The sequence below is a fragment of the Aptenodytes forsteri genome, unplaced genomic scaffold, assembly GCF_000699145.1.
Source record: "Aptenodytes forsteri isolate BGI_AS27 unplaced genomic scaffold, ASM69914v1 Scaffold723, whole genome shotgun sequence".
Classification (NCBI taxonomy): Eukaryota; Metazoa; Chordata; class Aves; order Sphenisciformes; family Spheniscidae; genus Aptenodytes; species Aptenodytes forsteri.
The window spans coordinates 81,988-84,418 of NW_008795185.1; the positions used below are offsets into that span (position 1 = coordinate 81,988).

General features: G+C 53.0%; 1 protein-coding gene across 1 annotated transcript in view; it reads right to left on the reverse strand.

Annotated features, from left to right (window-relative positions):
* Positions 1 to 1,825: 1,825 nt before the first annotated feature.
* Positions 1,826 to 2,431, reverse strand: part of LOC103898306 (protocadherin gamma-B3-like) — an 11,863-nt gene continuing 11,257 nt past the window's right edge. Inside the window, 2 exon segments of the mRNA XM_019471865.1 lie at positions 1,826 to 1,885; positions 1,944 to 2,402. Coding sequence (XP_019327410.1) covers positions 1,826 to 1,885; positions 1,944 to 2,402 — 519 coding nt within the window.

The following is a 2,431-nucleotide window of genomic DNA, read 5'->3' on the forward strand; positions in this document are numbered from 1 at the left end:
TGGGAATTCCGGATAAGCGTTCATTCGCTTATTGAGAGAAACGACAAGGTTATCCATGCCCTGCAGAACTGGCTCAGAAATGTTGCGGCTCGATAGCTGTTACCCCGCTGCTTGTCGTGGCTGAGCGCGTTGTGGAAAGGCTGCAAATCACCCGCCCCAACGTGGGAGGCAAGACACCCGCCAGAGCGACAGGGACCTCGACTCTGGCTATGTGTCCTCGCCCTGCACAGTCCTGTTAACTGCCTTGAGCACACGGGATCCACCCAGAGACGCAGTATTTCTGCGCTTATATGAAGAGTCAACAATATAAACTGCCGGCACAGTCTTTCCTCTCTACATGCCCAGCTATTTCCTTTCCTACCGAATAATCGTTGCCGAAAGATAAACCGTACCAGCACTACTTACCATTCTTACCACCAGTTCACAGAATGTGACGAAAGTGTAGGCTTCACACCGATAAAATCCAACATTAGCCATCTGTTCGTATTTTAACCGAATTTAATTCTGGAGCGATTTAAAGATTGAGAAGGAAAACGATATGCTTTACCCACCGCAGCTGCATCCTGCACGTAAGTACACATTATGCCTCTCTCTCCGTTTTGGAGCACTTCTGTAACAAGCCGTGTCTGCAGGCTCACAGTGTTGGGAGCAGATTTCTATTCTCATAGGCCCTTAAGCAACAAAATCCCGATTACCTTTCTTTCTTACATACAATCTACTAAGAAGAAAATCCGCAGCTCTCTTGGAGATAAATCTTGAAACAGTCTTCAGCCACTTACTTTCTCTGAAATAAGCTCTGAATCTCTTTTCCAACCACTGCCCATTTCGTGTCTTTCCTAAACTCTGTTTACTAAGCAATTTCTCTAACGTGCATATCGCAAGGAGTTTTTCTTCATATGAGTGCACACATGACCCGTATTCACAGTACCTTGTCCGCTTAATCCCAGCAGCAGTAGGATGGGCAAGCAGTGGAGAGCTGAGTACAGCGAAGAGATCTCGGGAAAGGCATGGAAGACTGAACACTTCCACCTCCCGTATTTCGACTGATCTGGAGACATTACGTCTCCTTCACTTTGAAGGGAAGCCCGAATATTGAAGGCGACGCCTCGAAGCTCCTGAAAGCACCATTTCCAGGGAGAGGAGTGCAAACGTGTGACAGCTAAGGGGAAAGGCGCCTGCACCAGGAATTCCTTCGGGGACGGGTTCAAGCCAAACCCCAGCCAGAGCCGCTCACTCCGGCGCTATTCCCGGCTCCGCCGGGGCTCCAGAGGAGCCTGTGGCAACAGCGGGCCCAATGCACTCTCTGTTCGGCTCCGGGCTCGGTGCTACAGTGAGGCACCAGCCCCGGTTCCCCAGACGGAGGTGAAATGTTAAGTCACGGGTGTACACAACATCTTCCTTTGAGGGATTCAGAATATGAAAAGAACCGAGCTGAAAGGGAAAACAGAGGACTACAGAGTCGCTGCCCTCACTGAGTGAACAGTCCGGGATAGATCACACATCGTTACCACAGGGAAGTGCTTAAATCTGGCAGAGACAATAAATTAAGCAGTCACTAGAGCAAGACGAAAGTGTTGTCTCAGCTTCAGACCCCAGGACACTTTTGCCCGCGCTCCACCCCATGTCCACACCACCACCCCGGCTCGGTGAAACTCGCACCTGGAGTAGGACAGACAGACAGCAGTACTGACAACATAGCGTCGCTCCTCGGGGCACAACCGACAATTCGCGGATGAGACTGGGCAGGTAAAAAGGCAGAGTCAAGAACACACATACACACACACACACACACCCCCACCACCACCACCACCACCCCCCCCCCGAGCTATTGAGCAGTGCGCCGGGAGAGGACGTTGAGCTCTGCCGGTTTCTCACCGATCCCCGGCTGGGAAGAAGAAGATTCACGCAAGTCCGCAGAGAGGGACCCCAGGACAGAAGCTCACCTGTGCCGAGCTCTCTGGGCTGGGAGGGTCCTTCCCGGAATGAGTGCCTGAGCCGGGTTTCCCGGCCAGGAGACGGTCAGACAGCGCTGCCGCCCCTGGTCTCAGAAATGTGAAGTCCTTCTGGCCCGATTCGGAGGCTAAACACACCTCGTAGGAGTAGGGCAAGGGCAGCGTGCTGCTGCAGTAGTTGTACGGTGCTTTTGAGCCCAGGCTGGAATACAGTTCCTTATCAGAAGTTATAAAAACGGGAGGGCTCCTCGATCGTCGGCATTTAAAGAACAATATCAAAATGACTGTCGAAACGAATAACAAGGACACGACAGCGAGCGCCACTACAAGAATGATGTTTAGATCAGATGTCAGCTCGGACACAGCGTCTTTGTCGCTCAGCTCCGGCAGCGCCTCCTGCAAGCTCTCGGCCAGCACCACGTGCAGCGTGGCCGTGGCCGACAGCGCCGGCTGCCCGCGGGGCCTTCCCCCCCCCACCC